At 47.3% G+C, this 20,565-nt stretch overlaps 1 protein-coding gene across 9 annotated transcripts in view; it reads right to left on the reverse strand.

The window, feature by feature from the left end:
• gtf2ird1 (GTF2I repeat domain containing 1) overlaps nucleotides 1-20,565 on the reverse strand; it is a 237,864-nt gene that overhangs the window by 139,698 nt on the left and 77,601 nt on the right. For 8 of the 9 annotated variants that reach the window (XR_005462554.1, XM_038813774.1, XM_038813778.1 and 5 more), the window contains 4 exons: nucleotides 16,659-16,800; nucleotides 14,528-14,677; nucleotides 13,201-13,384; nucleotides 11,296-11,606 (listed from right to left, as the gene is read on the reverse strand). Coding sequence is in view for 8 of the 9 variants with exons in the window: in XM_038813774.1 (XP_038669702.1) it covers nucleotides 11,296-11,606; nucleotides 13,201-13,384; nucleotides 14,528-14,677; nucleotides 16,659-16,800 (787 nt within the window). In the remaining variant the exon portion in view is untranslated. The remainder of the gene's footprint in view (nucleotides 1-11,295; nucleotides 11,607-13,200; nucleotides 13,385-14,527; nucleotides 14,678-16,658; nucleotides 16,801-20,565) is intronic. The other variant, XM_038813777.1, reaches the window with a different exon arrangement.

The following is a 20,565-nucleotide window of genomic DNA, read 5'->3' on the forward strand; positions in this document are numbered from 1 at the left end:
AAAGGTAAATCCCGAGAAAGCCCAGATCATGAGATCACAGGTCTCTTACTTGGGTACAGTAGTGACCGAGGGGAAGCACAAGACTGAAAGGAAGTGAATCGAGTCTGTAACACGCCTTCCCTTGCCAAAGGAAGTGAGTTTGTTACGCAAATTTCTAGGCTTGATGAGATACTGCCAGAATCACACTGACGATTTTGCCACCAAAGAGCCCCCCTTTCTGATCGCAAAAATAGACCTGGACCGAACGCTACACACTACCTGCCTCAGAGCTGAAACAGGCCCTAGCACAGGCCCCAGCCCTACAAGTACTGAATCCAGATCTTTCCTTTGCACTTGAGGTAGCGACCAGCGACAGCACGCAGGCAGCCATGCTCCTACAAGAAAGGCACGGGAAACTTGGCCCAGTAGCCTACCCCTCTCGCATTCCAACCCCAGTGGATCAAAGCTTTTCTTTTCTTTAGTAAATTTAGAATACTCAATTCCTTTTTTCAAACTAAAGGGTAATTTAGTTGACCTACCCTGCACATATCTGTGGGTTGTGGAGGTGAGACCCACACAGACACGGGGAGAATATGCAAACTCCACACGGACAGTGACCCGGGGCTGGGATCGAACCCGGGTCCTCGGTGCCGTGAGGCAGCAGTGCTAACCACTGGGCCACCGTGCTGCCCAGGAGGGTATTTCCCGTGTACTGAAAAGCTTCGATCCAGGGCAGCATGGACGTGCAGTGGTTAGCACTGCTGCCTCACGGCACTGTGTACCCGGTTTGATCCCGGTCCCGGGTCACTGTCTGTGTGGAGTTTGCACATTCTCCCTGTGTCTGCGTGGGTCTCACCCCCAAAACCCAAAAATGTGCAGGGTAGGTGGATTGGCCACGCTAAACTGCCCGTTAATCGGGAAAAGAATTGGTCACTTTGGATTTTAACAAAACGATAATTATATCAAAACACAGAACAATCCCGACAAATATGCTCACAAGGGAAAATTGAGACACATGCGCCCTATCCAAGGCCCATGGACTAATCTACAAATCAATTACATCAGCCCCTACCGCCCAGCACAGGAAGTTACAAATACATCCGAGTCATTGTAGACACTTTTAATAAATGGGTGGAAGCCTTTCCAATTCGTACTGACACGGCCAAGGTCACAGCTGACATCCTGGTGCAGAAAATCTTCACTATGTGGGGTCGACTCCGACCAGGCCACTCACTTCACTGCCCAGGTAAAGCAATGGGTAATGAGTTGTTTGGGGTAAAACAACATTTCCAGATTGCTTACCACCCTCAAACCAGTGGGATTGTGGAGAGGATGAACCGCATCCTCAAAGACATGATCCGTAAAACCGTTCAGCAGAACGAGCATTCCTGGAACAACGTCCTGCCCTTTGTTTTAATGGTAATAGATATCATAGAATTTACAGAGCAGAAGGAGGCCATTCGGCCCATCGAGTCTGCACTGGCTCCTGGAAAGTGCACCCTACCCAAGGTCAACACCTCCACCCTATCCCCATAACCCCACTCAACACTAAGGGCAATTTATCATGGCCAATCCACCTAACCTGCACATCTTTGGACTGTGGGAGGAAACCGGAGCACCCGGAGGAAGCCCACGCACACACGGGGAGGATGTGCAGACTCCGCACAGACAGTGACCCAAGCCGGAATCGAACCTTGGACCCTGGAGCTGTGAAGCAATTGTGCTATCCACAATGCTACCATGCTGCCCCGTAATAGCCTCACCCCTCCCTATCTCTAATCTCCAGTTTCACAATCCTCGGAGATATCCGTACACCCCTCATTCTGGCATTTTGAGCTTCCCTGATTTGAATAACTCCACCATTGGGTGTGAAACTGAAATTTCCTCTCAGGGACCTCTCCACCTCTCTCAGGATTAGAGATAATCTCCTCTATGTTAGGTGAATTGGACATTCTGAATTTTCCCGAACAGGCGCCGGAATGTGGCCACTGGGGGCTTTTCAGAGTAACTTCATTGCAATGTTAATATAAGCCGACTTGTGACAATAAAGATTATTATTAATTATTAATACCGAACTCCGTATCCAGTTGCACCAGATGACAACCCCCTACGAATGACTGGGTGACCTACACAACTAATTCAGCTTCTACTCGGGCTAGATTTATCCGAACCAGAGCTTGCAGCCCTCACACACGAGTGTGCCGTTAAACATAATTGGACAATGGCCAGGCTGCGTGACAGGCCGCAGCTGTTAAAATAGGAAAACGCAAACAGCAAAGCAAGGCCTACTTCGATAGGAAGGTAAGCCCCATTGAATACGAAGTTGGGCAAAAGATAATGCTCCGGGATTTCCAGCCTGGTGTCTTCTTGATCATAGAAGGCAGAGGGTAGCAATGGAAGGGTGCTTTTCTGATTGGAACATAGGACATTACAGCGCAGTATAGGCCCTTCGGCCCTCGATGTTGTGCCGACCTGTGAAACCCCTCTAAAGCCCATCTACACTATTCCCTTATCGTCCATATGCCTATCCAATGATCATTTGAAAGCGTTTAGTGTTGGCGAGTCCACTACTGTTGCAGACAGGTCATTCCACGCCCTTACTACTCTCCGAGTAAAGAACCTACCTCTGACATCTATCCTACATCTATCTCCCCTCAATTTAAAGCTATGTCCCCTTGTGCTAGACATCACCATCCGAAGAAAAAGGCTCTCACTGTCCACCCTATCTAATCCTGTGATGGAGGGCTGTGACTAGTGGTGTTCCGCAGGTATCAGTGGTGGGATCTTTGCGGTTCGGAGTATATATAGATGATCTGGAGGAAAATGTAACTGGTCTGATTAGTAAGTTTGCGGAAGACACAAAGGTTGGTGGAATGGCAGATAGCGATGAGGACTGTCAGAGGATACAGCAGGATTTAGATCTTTTGGAGACCCGGGGGAGTGATGGCAGATGGAGTTTAATCCAGACAAATGTGAAGTAATGCAATTTTGGAAGGTTTAATACATGTAGGGAATATACAGTGAATGGTAGAACCCTCAAGAGTATCGACAGTCAGAGAGATCTTGGTGTACAGGTCCACAGGTCACTGAAAGGGGCAACACAGGTGGAGAAGGTAGTCAAGAAGGCATACGGCATTCTTGCCTTCATTGACCGGGGCATGGAGTATAAAAATTGGCAAGTCATGTTGCAGCTGTTTAGAACCTTAGTGAGGGCACACTTGGAGTATAGTGTTTTATTCTGGTCGCCGCACTACCAGAAGGATGTGGAGGCTTTAGAGAAGGTGCAGAAGAGATTTCCCAGGATGTTGCCTGGTATGGAGAGCATTAGCTATGAGGAGAGGTTGAATAAACTTGGTTTGTTCTCACTGGAACGATGGAGGTTGAGGGGCGACCTGATAGAGATCTACAAAATTATGAGGGGCATAGACAGAGTGGGTAGTCAAAGACTTTTCCCAGGGTCAACTACTAGGGGGCATAGGTTTAAGGTGCGAGGGGCAAGGTTTAGAGAAGATGTACGAGGCAAGTTTTTTTTACACAGAGGGTAGTGGGTGCCTGGAACTTGCTGTCGGAGGAGGTGGTGGAAGCAGGGACGATAGTGACGTTTAAGGGGCATCTTTACAAATACATGAATAAGATGGGAATAGAGAGATACGGATCCTGGATGTGTAGAAGATTTTAGTTAAGGCGGGCTTAATAGTCGGCGCAGGCTTGGGAGGGCCGAAGGAACTGTTCCTGTGCTGTACCTTTCTTTGTTCTTTGTTTGTTCTTGTCCCCGAAATACACCAGACCTTATCCGGTGGTAGAAAAAGCCAACCCCTCCGTTTCCAAGTTGTTGGTGGATCCCAAAGAAGTCGGATGATACCATGTGAAAGGCATTTGGTTCCCAACAGAGCTTCCGCCATTATCACGCCAATCTAGAGGGGATTGATACACCCGTGTCCCGGACCCTCACCCCTTGCCACAGAATTCTGACCCTGACCCTCTATCCCAGAATCCAGATCCCTATCCCCAAATCCCAGCCATCCCCCAAGGACCCCAGATGCAAGATCCCCCCCCCTCCCCGAGGGTGCTCGGAAGGAAAAAAACGGATGGTTATTAAACCAGACCCCCTCCGAGGTACCTGGCACCGGGATTCCTGGAACCGCTTAGTGCGGCGCACAAAACGAGAGCCAGTAGAACAGAACAGTAGACAGCTGGTAGTCAGAGCCTGCCCACGTACATCCCACCTTAGAGGAGGTATTGGGATATCTCTGTGAATTGTGACGAGGGTGCAGGGATCCTACAGCATGATCTGGACAGGTTGGATGGGCAAACCAATGGCAGATGCAGTATAATTTGGATAAGTGTGAGGTTGTTCATTTTGGAAGCAAAAACAGAAAGGCAGATTACTACCTGGATGGTTGTAAATTGGGAGAGGGGAGTGTGCAGCGGGACCTAGGTGTCCTTGTGCACCAGTCGCTGAAGGTAAGTATGTAGGTTCAGCAGGTGGTAAAGAAGGCTAATAGTATGTTGGCCTTCATTGCAAGAGGTTTCGAGTATAGAAGCAGGGATGTGTTGCTGCAATTGCACCGGGCCTAGGCCTTGGTGAGGCCACACTTGGAGTATTGTGTGCAGTTTTGGTCTTCTTCTCTGAGGAAAGATGTTCTTGCTCTCGAGGGAGTGCAGCAAAGGTTTACCAGACTGATTCCAGGGATGGCGGGACTTTCATAGGAGGAGAGATTGACTAGGTCAGGATTGTTCTCGCTGGAGTTCAGAAGAATGAGGGGGGATCTCATAGAGACTTATAAAATTCTAACAGGACCAGACAGGGTAGATGCAGGGAAGATGTTACCAATGATGGGTGTGTCCAGAACCAGGGGTCACAGCCTGAGGATTCAGGGTAAACCATTTCGGACAGAGATAAGGAGACATTTCTTCACACAGAGTGGTGAGCCTGTGGCATTCATTACCACAGGACGTAATTGATGATAAAACTTTGAATATATTCAAGAGGCAGCTGGATAGAGCACTTGGGGAGAATGGGGTCAAAGGCTGTGGGGAGAAAGCAGTATTAGGCTAGTGAGTTGGATGATCAGCCAGGATCGTGATGAATGGTGGAGCAGGTTCGAAGGGCCAAAAGGCCTCCTCCTGCTCCTATCTTCTAAGTATCTATGTATCAAAGTAAACAGCTGTTTTCCATCCACTCCGTGCACAGTTTGTTTAAAGGGTTTGCCAACATTCCACATTAGTCAGCTTTGTCCGGTTCTGCTGTGTCATAACCCTTCCGTCCGTAAACAGCAGCATACAGCGGAGCCTGAGCCTGCAAGCTCTGCCAAATTGAAGTCGGCAAAACTCGAACTCAGAGAATGTGTCCAGTTCCACTGTTTAAAGTGGCAACCCTGACACACTATGTTTTGGGAAAGTACTCCCAGCCAACCGAGGATAGCCACCCCATAGGCAGGCTCCTCCTGATGGCAATACCCCGGCCCACACCCAGCACACTTCTCTGTTCCTCAATTTCACAGAAGTAGGCCTCTATTATTCGCGCCCAATATGTTTCAGTGAACCAATGTCCAATTCACTGCTGAGCTGCCTCTAGCTGTGCAGCTATGCATCCGCCTAATAACTGATAGCAATCATCACTGTTTTCTTTATATATAGTTTCCATCATCGTCCTCATAAAGACAATCATAAGTAACTAGTTCGTACTCCCTCATTCATCGCTCAGCCTGTAGCCCTGCGTACCCACTCCCAAATGATTGGTATCTATCATCATCATTGCTGTATACACAGCTTCTAGTTGTGAAGCTCTGCGCTCCATACATACTCTCTCGTATGAAACTCATCTCCTTACCCGACATCCAATGATTGGCAGTTTCCATCGTCATACATGCATGGCTCTCTTCATGCGCAGCTTCTAGCTGTGAAACTCTGCAACCTACACATGTCGTATAGCATGCGACTCTTCTCATTATTCACACACAGCCTCTAGCTGTAAAACACGGTGCCCCACATAGGCATTTGCTAATTTTATAAGCTCTACACTCCATGCATGCCCTATGGTATGCGACTGATCCCGGCACAGGAAAAGCATCCCCCTTAAACACTGATTTATTAACAAATCCTGTTGGTGGCACTAGCCACCACCCAAGAGCAAGAAAACCCCCTTCCAAAAAAAAACAGGGTGGGGGGAGGGAACACAAGACATTTGGTGAGAAGGCAAGGAAAAACAGGGATAAGGTATTATCGCACAATAACAGATGCTACCTTGATCTCTTTTATTAATTAATTACATATTCCTAGGCAAAGTGGGACTCCTCGCACCAGAATGGTCACAGGAGCCCTGGACTACAGGCATGTTATGGATTGAAGATCAGAAGATTGGCCTACTGTACCCCGGATACATGTGGTTCACCCCACCAGTTGCGGGCGAATGTGAGGATAGTTTCCCATGGGTACACCCCAGTAAGAGTGTCACCTATGGCTGCAACAACCAGAGGCTGGTGTACAGGAAGGATATTGGGAGATCTGATTACTACTCCCCAAGGACGGCCCTCACTAATGATTGGTGGGCATGCACTAACCATGAGTGCCTAGCCCATGGCCAGGAGAAAGAGCTGGAATTGGAGCAGAGGTGGCCCTGTAAGGTTACACAACACGAAAACATTGATTATGAAATTAGAAATGGATTACGGCCAACTGCTAGCACACCCCTCCCCACGTGTCCCGAAGCTACCCCAGGGCCCCAAAACGGGTTAATATTAAAACATACGGGGAAGGTATTATTCAACAACACCCATTATGAATTGATACCAGTGGCGCTGGATTTAGCTGGAACACAATTAGCAGACTGATGTTCCTCCCCACTCAGGAATCTATACCTCCATTTGACTTGAGGCTACTATGCAGAAAGACTGGAACAAATGAGGGGGAAGAGATGCCCAGATCAAAGGGGCGCAAGAGGAAGGAAATCCTGAAGGTTTTGGCAACTCCGTATGGGACAGGAGTATCCACCATTAACACACTTGATTTGGCTGATTTTGACAATAAGCTCAGAGTCTTAACTCAGATCTTGAACAGCCCAATGAAAATGCAGATTTGGTTGGGAACAGGGCCAGCAGCCTTATGGTTGCTGTGCTAGAAGGGCATGCCCAAAGTATTAATCAGGTTGCCAATGGGAGGGTGGAAGATTATGCCAGGCAACAAAACCAAACCCTGTGCAGTATCTGTGGACAATGGATGGTCGGGAGAACCGTGATCAGGTCATCAAGGGAAAGGTTCCGACCTGGGTCAGCGATGAACAAATCGAACACCTGTACTGGGGAAATGCCACTAGCTGTCAATTGTGACAACTAACCAGGGTCTGATCTAATGATAGTTGTAGAGGAACCCCAGAAATCGCACTAGGGATGTTGTTAGGGATCATAGAACTTACATTGCAGAAGGAGGCTATTCGGCCCATCAAGGCTGCACCGATCCACCCTATCCCCGTAACCCAATAACCCTTCCTAACATTTTTTTTGGTCACCAAGAGCAATTTATCATGGCCAATCCACCTAATGTAGACGTCTTTGGACTGTGGGAGGAAACCGGAGCACCCGGAGGAAACCCACGCAGACACGGGGAGAACGTGCAGACTCTGCGCAGACAGTGACCCAGCGGGGAATCGAACCTGGGACCCTGGCGTTGTGAAGCAACAGTGCTAACCACTGTGCTACCGTGCTGCCCACAGGATCCCTGCAATCTTAAAAGACAATAGAGGAATCATCCAAGGAGGGATGTGGATGGAGTATGGTGGTACCCTACTGTATGTGGTCGAGAGAGGAGGGAACCTGATAGGCACCAGTCTGGACAAATGTGAGCACGCAGACAAAACCCGGCATATATAAACAAACATTCCCTGTGTGGAATTCAACCCAAATACTGATCTAAATTGTACCCGGATATTCAGAATTTGGAAGGGATAGGCTACAGTGGAGAGGGAGGATACTGTATTACCACCTTGTTAGGAAAGTACCGACATGCGACATTAACACCTCTTGCATCAGACCACACATTCCTGTTCGGATAGGATTAATTGAAATGTTGGACATACACAGGTGAGAGAGAATAGTGATGAACACGAGCGAGGAATTTAGGCAGACTTTGAGGAAGCATTTTGAGAAATTTGACACCGGGATAACACCTCTGTCTGAAAAGCTACAACAACTTTGGAGCCATTTGGCTACTGCACACAAGACCTTCATCAAAGTGATGCAGCAAACGGGAAATCAGAAGAAACATCAGTAAAATTAGAGTCACTAAATGGTGGGAGGATCTCTGGGAACGCGGCTCCTACATCCTAATTGACCCATGGGTCCTACTCTTGTCCCACCTGACCGTAATCAGCACCTGCTTATGGCAGTGTACATAACTATCCTCACACTGAGGATCACGCTCACATCTGGGGTGCGAGAAGCTGAAAAGCTTTTGGGAGGCGGTATTGGAACATTATCCAGGATAGTGGGAGCTGAGATCAGGCTGGATCCTATGGTGGCGATCTTTGGGGTTTTGGAAGAGCCGGAGCTGCCCGAGGGGGAGGGGAAGGGGGTCGATGTAGTGGCCTTTGCCTCTCTGAGTGCCCGGCGAAGGAGGTCGGAGACACCACCGGGACTGGTGGCCTGGCTGGGGGATTAAGTTCGAGTTGAGGGGGTCTGAAGAGGGATTTGAGGTGCGGTGGAGGCCATTCAGGACTTTATTTGTTGAGCTGTTCATAGCAGTGGAAGGAGGCGTGGGTTTAAAAGGGGAAAAACTTTACAAACTGGTGACTATGCTTTGATGGACTGTGTATTTTGTTGATATGCATGTTTGGAAGGGGCAGCACGGTGCGCAGTGGTTAGCACTGCTGTCGCGCTGCGCCGAGGTCCCAGGTTCGATCCCGGCTCTGGCTCACTGCCCATGTGGAGTTTGCACATTCTCCCCGTGTTTGCGTGGGTTTCGCCCCCACAACCCGAAGATGTGCAGAGTAGGTTGATTGGCCACACTAAATTGCCCCTTAATTGGAAATAATTAATTGGGTACTCTGAATTTTATAAAAACGTTGCTGCTGCCAGGAATCAGACCCGGAGGGGCTTTACCAGGTAGAATGAGGGCAAGAGGGGGGGTTGGAGACGGGTGGAGATAAGGAGAAAATCAGGGCAGCCAGACAAAATGGCGCCCAGATCTGCGAGGAGCCTTTCGTTCACCAGCAGGAAAGTGCTGCCTCGGCAGAGGGAATCTCTCCAAGGCCAAAAACTCTCACCTGCTTAATGCACCACTCAGCGGACTTTACCTCAAGTCCGCTGAATCGTACTTCATTGTTTAAGTAGATGGCACTACGCAGCCAACATGCTTTTCTGCACCTTTGCAATTTGTTGCTTTGCCACTCAATGAGGTGAGTTACGCAACGAGTGCTATGGCAACAGTCCCCACCCAGAACCTACCAGAACCGAAAATCCTTCAGGTATCAGTCTGGCTCCATTGGTAACACTCCCGCCTCAGATTGTCGTTGGTTGAAGGCTTGACCACATACTCCAGGCCATGGATTACATACTGTAGACATTTCCGTGGGCTTCGCTGTCACCCATCACATCAGCGGAAAACCCTTTCGCCAGTGTGAACAGAGTATCCAACAAATTTCACCGCAAAGTCAGTGGCAAATCAGGAGAAAGCGGAGGGAAATGCCTGCAAATAATCGAGGCTGACATTTCAGGGCAGTACTGAGGGAGTGCCACATGGTCGAGTTGAATAGTTCTGTTGGCTCACACACACATTAAAAGCTCCTACGATGGTATCTGAAGAACAAGAAGCGCTCCCCATATCCTGACCAGTGTTCTTTCTTCAGCTGGTACCATCAAAACAGAGGGCACCATTGTTAATCTCATCTGGGGTTTGTGGAACCACTGTACAAACAAACCGGCAGCTGTGTTTACCTACATAACAGCAGTGACTGCCTTTTCAAAAGGATAGCTCAATGGATTATGAAACGCTTGGGACAATCCGAGGATGTGAAAGGTGAAACATCAATGCAAGTTCTACCGTTCCCGATTTACCAAGGCCATCTGTAAATTTACGAAACAAATTGGCCGCCCCACTTTCTCAGCAGCATGAAGCGGACCTTTTGGCAAAACGGGGTGGTGTGTGACAGACTGCACATTATTAACAGCCAGCTGAAGAGTGGCACAAGTAGCTGCCAGGGAACGGGGTAAGAATTGGCTGATTCCTGCTCAGGATCGTGGAGGTGTCTGTAACGCCCGAACACACCTTGTGGCCCAAGGTCAGCACAGACCAGCAACTGAACCTGGAGCCTGTCAATAAGGAGCAGCGCCATGCCTGACAGTAGGGTAGAGTAGAGGTTCAAATAAATCCTTACATAAAAAGAAACAGATTAACATTCCTACAAGCGTGCTCAAGGCATCGGTGAGGCACCAGTGCTCTATCCCAACACCCAGAGTACCACAGCCGCCGGATTGAAGGCACCAAGGCTGTTTCAATAACAGTTTATAAAATTTGATCCTTTACTGCAGAAATTAATCAAATACACACAGACACCACACCACAAAATTCCACCAAATAGGGTACCATCTCCTCCTTGAGGTTTTGCCAAGTATTGGATTAATCCCTCCAGTGTTGCTCCACAGAAGACAACAGGTAAAACAAAACTGGCCATGCCTTTTTAACCTTTTGAATATTAGCCAGGTAGAAAGAATTGAAATGAGTGAACAGAGCTGGTAAGCAGCTCTAGACTGCGTCACTTGCAATAAGGCGAACAAGTCAAAAAGGTTCCAAGTTGGAAAACTCCAGCCCAAACACAATGGGTGGGATTTTCCGCTCCCGCCACCTGCCAATGGGATTCCCCAAACCTCGTGGCCATGGGTGCATGCCGACGGGACGGAGAATCCCGCCCAATATCATTCACTTCATAAATGTTGAATAGTTTGTCTATTGCTTCCCCCTTTTACCTCGCGTCTCTTTCAAAGCAATAATGTGCCCTTTGCTTGGGCAGGTTGGCTGCACCCGGGACATTGTGTTGCCACCCATCCCATATAGAGCGGCTGTTTTGAAGATGCCACAATGCTGTCCAGTCAATAAAATTCCAATTTCTACACCATTTCCTGTGTCTTGTGACACAAAGGCATTTATCACCAGCAAAGCTAATCACAAAACTCAAATTACTGAACCACCACATTGTTCCAAACTTCTACCTTGTGGGGTTTGACAGAAAACAGCAACCACATCAATGTGCATACAATATGGCTGCCGTCTATTTCAGCCGAGTGCTGCTGGTTTGGGTTCCCCTGAATATAAAAAGGCTTTTACCAGTATCGTCAGCGCAGTCTCGAGCAGCAGGGAGCTTATTCGAGTCCATCATAATTGAGGCTCCAGTGGGTGAAAGGTCATGATTAAAGTTTGTCGTGGGCCTTGCAGCCAAAAGGTCCTGGTTTAAATCCAATGGGATCCGGGATCCTGGAAGGTCATAAAGGAATTGTGGGGGCATCCGCACATTGCTTGCGTCCTGATTGGATAGTTTAGCCACTGGACTCTCCCGGTTAAAATCACAGGTGCTTTTCCCAGGCTGGATTTCCCGATCCACACAGGTCCTCAGCTCTTGGAGATCCTCTTCAAATGATCTGGAGAGGTTGGAGGATGGAAAATTAGAATGCCAGTGACTTTCAGTAAAGATTCTGCTTTAAACTTCAAAATACATGGCAGCTTCACACACACTGGGATAATGCGGTTTTTACAAATTGGACCTCAAACTAGGGGCCGGTGTAGCACAGTGGGCTAAACAGCTGGCTTGTAATGCAGAGCAAGATCAGCAGCGCAGGTTCAATTCCCGTACCGGCCTCCGGAATGTGGCAGATAGGGGCTTTTGACAGTAACTTAATTGAAGCCTACTTGTGGCAATAAGTGATCATCATTATTGAACTCCTTTTGATTGATTGATTGATATTTATTGTCACATGTACCAAAGTACAGTGAAAAGTACTTTTCTGCAGCCAAGTACACAGTATGTTCAGATTTGGCGGGGGTGGGGATCAGTTCAGTATGACCACAGCTATTGCAGATTTTCAACTTACAATTCACCCTAAAAGATTTGAGTGGGCAAAGATGCACATCTTAGGTATTTAAATTTCAGATTGACCTTGGCCCAGTAGTAGCACCCTGACTTATGAGTCAAGCACCACTCCTTAGTGCAGCGTTCAGTACCTCAGATGCCAGAGGTGCTGTCCTTCGATGGGACGATATTTTGAGGGGACAACATACCAAGGTCTTGTTTCCCATCTTTGGTCAACAACAATGATACCTCAGATCAGGTGATTTCTTCCGGTGTCTTGGCCAATATTTAGTCCTTAACCAACACCTAACACAGGTTTATTGGCTCATTATCACATTGATACTTGTACAAAACAAAGCCATAGAAGAAAAAGCCATAGAATCCCTCCAGTGCAGGAGGTTATTCGGCCCATCAAGTCTGCACTGACCTTCCGAAAGAGCACCCTACCTAGTCGCACTCCCTAACCCTACTCCTAACCGCATCTTTAGACTGTGGAAGGAAAACGGAGCACCCGGAGGAAACCCTCGCAGCACAGGGAGAACGTGCAGACTCCACATATACAGTCGCCCTAGGGCAGAATTGAACCCGGGTTGCTGCCGCTGAGAGGCAGCAGTGTGGACCACTGTGCCACCGTGCCACCCATGGCTGCCACGTTTCCTGTAGTACACGTCAAACATCACTGGCTTTGGGATATGTTATAGTGGTCACCAAGGACACAGGGGATCGGAAATAGATTTCCCCATGGGCTTTGTGGATTATGAATTCCCCTATTGAGCAGGCAGGAGCTCACCCACAGGGAAATGAGCAGCGGGCGCTTAAAACCCACTTCTTCAACACGGACTGGTAAGCTGTAGGTCCCGGGGTTTTGACCGGGCTGCTGTAAGCCACGGTAGCGGCCTTTATGGTTATTACAATAAAAGAATTTGGTGTTGGAAGGCTGGCCTTGACCACGTTATTACAGTGTGTGATATCATTGCAAGTTCTTGTTTCTTCATTGCAAAGAATAATGTTTTATTATCGTTGTCCTGTGATTGACAACAAGTATTGGCTTGGCAGGATGGTGGGGAGGATGAGATAACACCACATCATTCAGCCTTTCTCCATCCTCTAATAAATAGCTCAGTACTCTCTCTCATGCCCTAATAAGCCATTTCATGGGCAAGTACCTTTTCACTGTAAATCGAATTCGGTTACTCCGTTCCAGAATCCTTTTCAGAGTGTGAGCTTCATACTCAGAAGGCCTCTTGAAACTGACCCCATCAGGCAGCCCATGGACCACTATCGAGGGTGGGTCCTTCAGGATTTTCTCATAAGGCACAGGGACAATCGAAGACTTTTCAAGGGCCTCACCTGAAATCAGAGTGGATTTTGATCGTTAATGACTAAAAAAGTCCAATCCGTCAGACTGTAATTCTTTTAATGTTGCCTACATTATTTCACAGCAGGCATAATTCCCTTAGTCTCACAGTGGGGGGTCATCATTTGGCAAATATCTCAATGATCATGCTGTAAACAGTAAAATTATTTATAAAAACATGACCCAGAGCCCAATATACAATCTACAACTTTCTTGCTAAACAACAATTACAGTTTTTAACCTATAAGAACTGGGTTTTGTCATCAACTTCTTTGAGAACAATTAGACTGTCAGCAGGGGGAGAAGGGAGGGGATGAGGGGGGAGGCATGGAAGTGACGAATAAAGGTAGGAAAACCAATGAATGGCAGGAGGGCAGGGAAGGGCTGGGGTGGTGTGTTTTTATAAGCCATGTTGGTTGGGGTTTGTGTTTGGGGGGAATGATGGTTATTTCGTTGTGTGTTCTGTTGGATGTTATTGTTGAAAAAAGTGTTAAAATTATAAATGCCTCAATAAAATATTTTCCAAAAACAAAGAACTGGATTTTGTGGCCTCAGAATGAATCACATTTTCAGGACAGTATCCGGAACTGTATCCCCAGTCGGGCAAGCTGACACCTGCTGGATCACATCCCAAACAGAGCCAGGGAAAGCCAGTGGAACCGTTCCCTGCACATTCCTGGGACATGGTGCTGCTGTGTGGTCATCTCTTGTGCATTTCCGGCACTCCATCAAAATCTAGCACCACCCCTCCCCCAGTGTGCAGTCAGCAATCCCACAGCACGGTAGCATAGTGGTTAGCACAATTGCCTCACAGCTCCAGGGTCCCAGGTTCGATTACCGGCTTGGGTCGCTATCTGTGCGGAGTCTGCACGTTCTCCCCGCGTATGTGTGGGTTTCCTCCGGGTGCTCCGGTTTCCTCCCACAGTCTAAAGATGTGCAGGTTAGGTGGATTCGCCATGCTAAATTGCCCTTAATGTCCAAAATTGCCCTTAATGTTGGGTGGGGTTACTGGGTTATGGGGATAGGGTGGAGGTGTTGACCTTGGGTAGGGTGCTCTTTCCAAGAGCTGGTGCAGACTCGATGGGCCGAATGGCCTCCTTCTGCACTGTAAATTCTATGAAATCCTCCACACTCACTGTAAAGCACGGCAAACACTTCTTCCACCATCTTTCGCAAGACATAAACGTCAGCCATGGGGTCCGGCGAGTCCCTTTGAACGTTCCGGCCGTTGTCGGTCACCATTTTCAACATCTCCATCTCCCGTAGTTGTGCGTTCCAGTTTGCTGCTGGGATAAGGGTGAAGGTTTAGTTAACCGATGGAGGGGAGGTGACAATCGCAGGTTAGCAGATTACCCGTTGGCCTGACGTTTGTCTCTGTGTTGGTTAAGCAGGTTAGCACATCCACAAAAATAAGAGAATGAGGATATTGCAGATTTTAAGCTTCCTGGTAGTAAGATGGCGTTCACCATAACTTACATTTGATCGTTATTTCAGCCACAGGAAGAGGCAGAACCACCTCCCCCAGCCAGCCTGAGTACAAGAGGAAAGGACGCACACATCTGCTTCCTGGAACTACTTTCTCAGTGAAAGGGACAACAGACGACCTGTGCCCAAAACCATTGCTTACATTGGTCTTGAGCAAAGAAAAATCGAGCTGGGATGATTTGATCTTCCTTCTCTAGGGCAGCACGGTAGTACAGTGATTAGCACTGTTGCTTCACAGTGCCAGGGTCCCAGGTTCGATTCCCTGCTGGGTCACTGTCTGTGCGGAGTCTGCACGTTCTCCCTGTGTCTGCGTGGGTTTCCTCCGGGTGCTCCGGTTTCATCCCAGAGTCCAAAGACGTGCAGGTTAGGTGGATTGGTCATGATAAATTGCCCATTGGTGTCCAAAGGGGTTGGGAGGGGTTGCTGGGTTACAGATATAGGGTGGAGGTGTGGGGTGTTCTTTCCAATGGCTGGTGCAGACTCAATGGGCCGAATGGCCTCCTTCTGCATTGTAAATTCTATGCCTATATCTATTCCAGTGCCTCAGCAATTCTTAAAGATACAACTGAAATAAGAAATAAACTATATCTGCCCACACACTGCACAAACCTGAAAATAACATTAGTGTTCATTTTTTTCAACTTTCCACCCACCAGGATTCTCTCCTTCCCACTGACCAGGAATCTCCCCTTCCATCCTAAAAGAAACAGGCGTTTGACTTCCTCCACCTCACCTGAGGGGACAGACAGCCAATGCAGTTCCACCATTACTAATTATTAAGACCCAGGAAGCCAAACAGTAGGGAGAACACTAGTTTGTTAACGGTCACAAAAACTCTGCCTACGGCAGCAAATATACACAGAGTAAAGTCCCGTTGGTGTAAGCAACATGCTGGTCCCTGTCTGGGCCGGCCTTTTTATTCAATTCTTATGAGCCCCAATTAGGCGGGTCTCTGCCCACTAGCGGGGAAGCTCGTATTCCACGAGTCCGATGGGGAGATCAGTCAGGGTATCCCCATGGGTCTCCATGGAGTTATTACATTAATAATATTTTATAATGGCAAATAATTTGCCGGTGGGATTCCAGGAGTGGAGGCTCGAGCCCGCTTTGTGCTCAGGATTTGGAAATGATTCTATTTCAACTCCAAATGATTCGGTGACAATTCAGAGGTTGGGTGCATGCCTGGGGTTATTTATAAACCACAGTCGAATCCTTCGTGCAAAGTAAACAAAGCATTAAGCGCTCTCCCTTAAATCTCTGAACACATTCCATCCTCAGCATTTTAAAAAATTGATCGGTAATCCTTAATAAGGAAGGACGTGCGTTTGGATAGCACTTAGCTGGTGATGTATTTTTGAACTCTGGTCACTATTGTTGTGTATGACATATGGGGCAGCTAATTTGTGCATCAGTCCCATCAACAGCATTGAGATGATCTGTAGTTGGCGATATTGGTTGAGGGATAGCTAGCTGTTGGCCAGGAAAGTATCCTCAATGTTCTTCTTCGAACAGTGCCATGGGATCTTTTATGTCTGCCCGGGTGGGATCTTGGCATTTCCTTTTTACCCAAAAGGTGGCACCACTGACACTACAGCACTCCCTCAACACCATTCTGAAGGGTCACCTCACGTTAGGTGCTCAAGCCTTGCAGCAGGACATTGTGGAATGGTGGAATTCTCAGCACAGAAGGAAGGATAAGGCTAAGCCGATTAAGCCATGTTAAAAACTCACAAAGCACTTCAGAATGTTCGGGCGCGCGGTAGCCAAGTGCTGTGAACTTACTGCAGTATTTGACAAATTCTTTTTGCAGCTCTCTCCTGGCATTCAAAAACAATTTTCCTTTCTCTGTTCCCAGGACATACATGGTTTCCTCATGAACGGCGATGCAGGCAACTTCAGTGTTTAACTTTGAGAGCGCGGTGCACTGCAGAACACAAACAATGGTCACAAAGAGGTTAGTGTCTGGGGAGGGCCAGAGACCTGCAGACGGTCAACATCCACGGATTGAGAGAGGAAATTTAGCTGACCAATGCTCAAGGTATTTAACACACAAAAGGAACGTCCATAATCTGACCCCTGAAACCCATTGAAACGGAGGGTAAATTGAAAATTTCAACACGGAGAGGAGATAGATTTTTAAACTTTAGGCCGGGGGAGATGGAGTGAAGGTGCAGATCTGCCATGATCTCACTGAATTAGGGGAAACAGATTGAAGGGGCTGAATGGCCTACTCCAGTTCCAATGTTCCCTCACTGCATTTCACACACGCAATGAAAACTGGTTTCGCAATGAATAATTTGGACTTGCATGCAGTGGCTGTTATTAGCCTTTGAGATCATTCATTCTGTTTTTATTCTGATGACGAGGCATCCAGGCACACAAAACAGAGAAATCGCTGGGAAAATAAAAATTTTCAGAAAGTGATCGGCGCGCTAGTTTCACACGGGACTTTATCTAAAACTTTAACTTTTCCCTCTTTCAGCATCTGACTGCCACGGCTCAGCATTCCCAACACTTCCACGTTGGTGGGAAATTGTACTCCTTTTTTCAGCCGGCGAGCAGCTTTGCATGCTGGGTTCACACCTCCGGAATTCCCTCAGGAGAGAAATCGTGTGCCCGAATTTCCACTCCCAGTTCCTGGATTGGGAAAGGCACCCTCTGTGGAAACGTTATTTAGACTCGGCCAGGTCGCTTCACCGGTACACTGAAGGCTAAACAAAGGAAGGGCTTCCTGTGGTTGATGCGGATGTCACACACCAGGAGGAATCACAACATTTAAAAGGTCAACAAAACCTAACCCAATAATTCAGCTTTGAGGCAAGTATGCCAAATTGAGGTGTCTAGCTTTAGACACAGGACTTGGTCTCTCATGAGGAATCATTTTCCATGGATCAATAATACAGGATAGACAGGATTGTTTGATTAGTTAAGCGTGCCTCATTATAAATGTCTTTTATTGGAAAAGTTTGTGTTGGAGAAATTTAAGATGGTGGTTCAAAGCATGACAACATTTTACGAGTGATTTCACTGGTTCAGTTGGTTTTAGTTCTGCTGACTGCTTGTACATCACTTAATTGTTTCATATGTCGATAGGAATTCCTCATAAGAGTCTTACATGCTTACCCTCCCTTCAGTTTATGCGTGTCCTAACTCTTCATTGAGATTTGTACCTTCTTTTTCAGAATTTACACTTTGTTTTGTGGACTGGGTCCAAGTGTGACACGGCATCTAACGCGACAGGACAAATATAAGCCACAGCACCATTTAAAGTGCCATCATGAATAGGCCTCTCACGGCATTGCTCTTCGTAGGTTAGTGTGGACGCCATTTTGGTGAACACATTTTTAGAGTTACGGAAAGAGGCTTACATTTCTGCATCACCTTTTCCCTCAGGATGTCCCAAAGTCCAATATATCCAATTAAGTGTCCCGGAGACGTTAGTCACCGTTGTAATGTAGGAAAGGCAGCAACCATTTGGTGCACAGAACGGTGCGACAAACAGCAATGGGATAATTGCCAGATCATCTGCTTTAGATGCTGCTTGTGTGGTGGGTTCAAAATCAAGTCTGCAGGCCTTGGAGGTCCAACCAAGAGGTAGAACTTTATTTACACTACAGGCGGGCTGCTCGTTTTCCTGCGCAAACGGTCGATCTTAAAGTGCCCCTGTTCCACTGCAAGGCTGGTAGCAAGGAAACACTAGCAATACCGCAAATGCACAACGTTTTACTCCTCCTTCAAATCAAAAGGTCCCAGACAGAATAAACATCAACAATCAATTAGCCACACAATCAGTCAACAACCAGTCAATACGTCAGACGCTTCGGAGGTCCTCAGGTGAACCTCGGGTGTCTGCTTTTTAGTGCTTGTTGCACCTCTGGTGTCTTTGGCTTGTTGCGAGCGCCGTCAATGGTTATTTTAACTGGAGTTGACGTCGTGACCTGAGACTGACTCAGTGTTTGAAATGCTGTATTCCCCCCCAGTGGTTTGGTTAGTGTTAGGTTTTCGGGAAGGTCCAGGTCGTCTATTGGCACAGCTGGATTTGGACTCTCGTCGGTTCTGCATCTGGCGGATCGGTTCTTGTCGGCCAAAGTTGATCGACATGTCTCCTCCACATTACACTGTCTCAGGTTTGTACGGTGTAGGAGATGGGTCCTGTCTGTGCCAAGATGGTCGCAGGAAGTCACTTTTCACTTGCGGTATAGTTCCTGGCCAGAACGTCTCCACCTTCTTCTCCCACCATACATGAGCAGATCCTGCTGCTTTTTCACAACAATTTATTTTGTCTTGGGTGGTTTCAGCAAATAGAATGCTGTGGGTAGTTGGTGTCCATGAGCAATGCTGGAGAAACCTGGGGTGTCGAGTGCGCAGTATTCCTGTACGTGAGCAGGAATTGGCTGAAGGGTTTAGACAATGAACCTTGTCCTCTGGATACCTTTAACGAATGTTTCATCATCGGTACAAAACCGTCTACCAACCCATTTGTGGAAGGGTGATAAGGAGCGGATCGGACGTGTTGAATTCCATTCTCCTTCAAGTAGTGTGCGAACTCTTACAAATTGTGGCCCATTATCGCCCGAGTTGTTCAGGGTAACCAAATCTGCTGCTGATTTCACCCAATTCTCAATTGTTTTCTCCGCTGACGTTGACCTCATGATGACAACTTCAGGCCATTTTGAATGAGCATTGACTAGAATGAAAAAAATGCGTCCCTACGACAGTCTGGGAATAGGGTGGAGGTGTGGGCTTAAGTAGAGTGCCCTTTCATGGGGCCGGTGCAGACTCGATGGGCCGACTGGCCTCCTTCTGCACTATAAACTCTTATGATTCAAAGATTCCATGATAATCAACGTGTACCCATTGTCAGGCCTCTTCTGGCCATTCCCATGGGTGGAATGAGGTCATAGGCAGCAGGTTCTGTACTTTTGTGCAAGATGAATACATTCCCGTCTTGATTTTGGCATCAACCACGGCCACCAAAAATAGCTCCTGGCTACCTCCTTCATCCTTACAATACCACAGTAGCCTTCACGTAATTGATTTAATACACATTTTCTTAATAATGGTGGAATAGTGACTCTCATTCCTCAGGAGACAACCTATCTGTACGGATAGCTAAGTCTTCGGGTGGAATATGGCTTTAACTCAAGATTTTCTTCTGAAGACTTTCTTCGACTCCCGACAGTACTGGATCATTTCTAGTCTGCTTCTTAACTTTACAGGAATGTTATCTACTTGCTCGAAGTAGAAAATGTTTCCACACAAACTGCTTATTGACAAACTATTTGGTAAGGGTAGTCGGGAGAGTCCATCTGTGTTCCATGAAGGCTTGACTGAGGATACTTGATCATGTATGTGTGTGCTGATAAGAGAAATGCCACCTCTGCAAGTCCAAGAATCATTGTTAGTGGATGGTAGTCTGTCAATAAAGTGAATTGGTAAAACCATTTTATGCCAAAAATGATTCCTAGGGCTTCTTTCTCTATCTATTTGTGATTGAATTTAGCCTTATTCAAGGTCCTGGACGTAATGGCTATCGGCTTCTCTTCACCTATGGGCATTACGTGAGAAACCACTGCCCCAACTCCAAAAGTGATGCGCAACATGTCAGTTGCAAGGGTAAATTGGGATCAAAATGTGTCAGGACGTCTGACTTAAGTAGCAGCTCTTTGGCTTGCACGAATGTTCTCTC

The sequence above is a fragment of the Scyliorhinus canicula genome, chromosome 12 (assembly GCF_902713615.1).
Source record: "Scyliorhinus canicula chromosome 12, sScyCan1.1, whole genome shotgun sequence".
NCBI lineage: Eukaryota > Metazoa > Chordata > Chondrichthyes > Carcharhiniformes > Scyliorhinidae > Scyliorhinus > Scyliorhinus canicula.